The sequence below is a fragment of the Piliocolobus tephrosceles genome, chromosome 16 (genome assembly GCF_002776525.5).
Source record: "Piliocolobus tephrosceles isolate RC106 chromosome 16, ASM277652v3, whole genome shotgun sequence".
In the NCBI taxonomy this organism is placed as follows: domain Eukaryota; kingdom Metazoa; phylum Chordata; class Mammalia; order Primates; family Cercopithecidae; genus Piliocolobus; species Piliocolobus tephrosceles.
In genome coordinates this window covers 75,618,110-75,620,750 of record NC_045449.1, presented here as the reverse complement: position 1 = coordinate 75,620,750, position 2,641 = coordinate 75,618,110, and the positions used below count along the sequence as shown (strand labels likewise).

General features: G+C 54.6%; 1 protein-coding gene across 1 annotated transcript in view; it reads left to right on the top strand.

The window, feature by feature from the left end:
• P4HB (prolyl 4-hydroxylase subunit beta) overlaps positions 1-2,641 on the top strand; it is a 29,855-nt gene that overhangs the window by 27,131 nt on the left and 83 nt on the right. Inside the window, exon 6 of the mRNA XM_023211551.2 lies at positions 758-767. Coding sequence (XP_023067319.2) covers positions 758-767 — 10 coding nt within the window. The remainder of the gene's footprint in view (positions 1-757; positions 768-2,641) is intronic.

Genomic DNA, 2,641 nt, shown 5'->3' with positions numbered 1-2,641 from the left:
GCTCTGTCGCCCAGGCTGGAGTGCAGTGGCCGGACCTCAGCTCACTGCAAGCTCCACCTCCTGGGTTTACACCATTCTCCTGCCTCAGCCTCCTGAGTAGCTGGGACCACAGGCGCCCGTCACCTTGCCCGGCTAGTTGTTTGTATTTTTAGTAGAGACGGGGTTTCACCGTGTTAGCCAGGATGGTCTCGATCTCCTGACCTCGTGATCCGCCCGTCTCAGCCTCCCAAAGTGCTGGGATTACAGGCTTGAGCTACCGTGCCTGGCCAAGGCTGGTCTTTTTAAACCCCTCGCTTCAACTGACCCTCCAGTCTTGGCTTCCCAAAGTGCCGGGATTACAGGCATGAGCCATTGGGCCCAGCCCTCCCATAGCATTTGGCCAAGGCTTTGCACCTAGAGGTGTCTAATATGTTTGCTAATTTGATTTCGTTGGATGCAGATCAGCTTAATGATGCAAGGCTGTTGGTGGCCCAGCTCCTCTGCCCCTACAAAGAGCTGCTGGCCAGTCTTGGTTCTGTCCTTATTCAGGCCTTTAGTGACCACCTGAAAGGTTTTACCAGCATTACGGGTTGACGCATATGTCTCCTTAATTAACGTTGAAGTCCTAGCCCTCAAGACCTCAGAATGTGACAGTTGTTTGGAAATAGGGTGCTTGCAGAAGTCACTGGTTAAGATGAGGCAATACCCAACTGTGACTGGTATCCTTATACAAGGGGGAGATGTGAACAGTGACAAAGGCTGGGAGAACACCGTGGAGATGAAGGCCGAGGTCGTGGTGATGCTGCCAGAGCCAAGGACACCAGGATTGCCGGCAGCACCGGAAACTGGGGAGAGGCCTGAGACAGACGCTCCTCAGTGCCTCAGGAGGAACCTGCCCTGTTGAAACCCACATCCCAGACTTCAGCTTCCAGACCTCTGGGAAGGACCAGAGTTTTTTTGTTTTGTTTTGTTTTGTTTTGTTTTGTTTTTTGAGACGGAGTCTTGCTCTGTTGCCCAGGCTGGAGTGCAGTGGTGCGATCTCGGCTCACTACAAGCTCCGCCTCCCGGGTTCACACCATTCTCCTGCCTCAGCCTCCCGAGTAGTAGCTGGGACTACAGGCGCCCGCCACCTCGCCCGGCTAATTTTTTGTATATTTAGTAGAGACAGGGTTTCACCAGGTTGGTCAGGCTGATCTCGAACACCTGACCTCAGGTGATCCACCTACCTCGGCCTCCCAAAGTTTTGGGATTACAGGGGTGAGCCACTGCACCTGGCCGATCATCTGTTTTTTTAAGCCATTCAGTCTGTGGTCTGTCAAGACAGCCCCAGCGGACTCATCCAGCCAGCTTCAAGTGCTGCAGTGTTCCCAGCACAATCGATGGCTGTCCCTGACCACAAAGAGCTCCCTGGTCAACTCTGTGTCTGTGTCCGGTCCCATCCACTTGCTCACGTCATGTAGTCCAAGCCCCACTTTGGACCTCCACTGGGGCTGTTGCAAAAGTAAAGGCAGCCAGCAGTGAAGAGCCTGTTGGAACATGAATTTTAAAAATTCCCTTGGCCAGGCGCGGTGGCTCACGCCTGTAATCCCAGCACTTTGGGAGGCCCAGGCAGGCAGATCACGAGGTCAGGAGATCGAGACCATCCTGGCTAACACGGTGAAACCCCGTCTCTACTAAAAATAAGAAAAAATTAGCCGGGCGAGGTGGTGGGTGCCTGTAGTCCCAGCTACTTGGGAGGCTGAGGCAGGAGAATGGCGTGAACCCAGGAGGCAGAGCTTGCAGTGAGCCGAGATTGCGCCACTGCACTCCAGCCTGGGCGACAAAGCGAGACTCCATCTTAAAAAAAAAAAAAAAATTAAAATAAATAAACAAATAAATCCCTTGGCTGTTCTTCTAGAAGTAAGATCACACGGGCAGGTCACACGGGCAGATCACACGGGCAGGTCACACGTGCAGATCACACGGGCAGGGCAGAGAGAGCACACCACCCAGGGTGTGATGGTCCCTGAACACGGAGAGCAAACTGGACACCACCTTCAGTGTGAGTACGTGTGTCAAACGTGGAATGCAGAGACACCGTGCAGGGTGAACCCATGAGTGTGTAGGGAACACCCTGCCCCTGCAGGGAGGTGAGGCAGGGGAGCCAGGCACGTGGAGGAAGGGCCGCAGGACTGACTGAGCAGGAGCCTGAGGCACTGAGATCCCAGCCAAGGATGCCTGGGGGGTTTCTGAGCAGGAGGCAGCACCATCAGAGTAGTTTTTGTCGCCCAGGCTGGAGTGCAGTGGCGTGATCTCAGGCTCACTGCAAGCTCCGCCTCCCGGGTTCACGCCATTCTCCTGCCTCAGCCTCCCAAGTAGTTGGGACTACAGGCGCCCGCCATCACGCCCAGCTAATTTTTTCGTATTTTTAGTAGAGACGGGGTTTCACCGTGTTAGCCAGGATGGTCTCGATCTCCTGACCTTGTGATCCACCCACCTCAGGCATCAGAGTAGTTTTGGGAAAACTACTGCGAGTGAGGCAAGCCACGCTAGAAGGTGAAAACTGACAGGTAGGGAGAGATGGAAGGGCTCAGGCCTGTTTCCCCACAGCACAGTGGACCCGTGCTTCTGTAGATGCAGATAGGGTGGCCGCTGGGGCTCAGACCTGTTTCCCCATGGCACA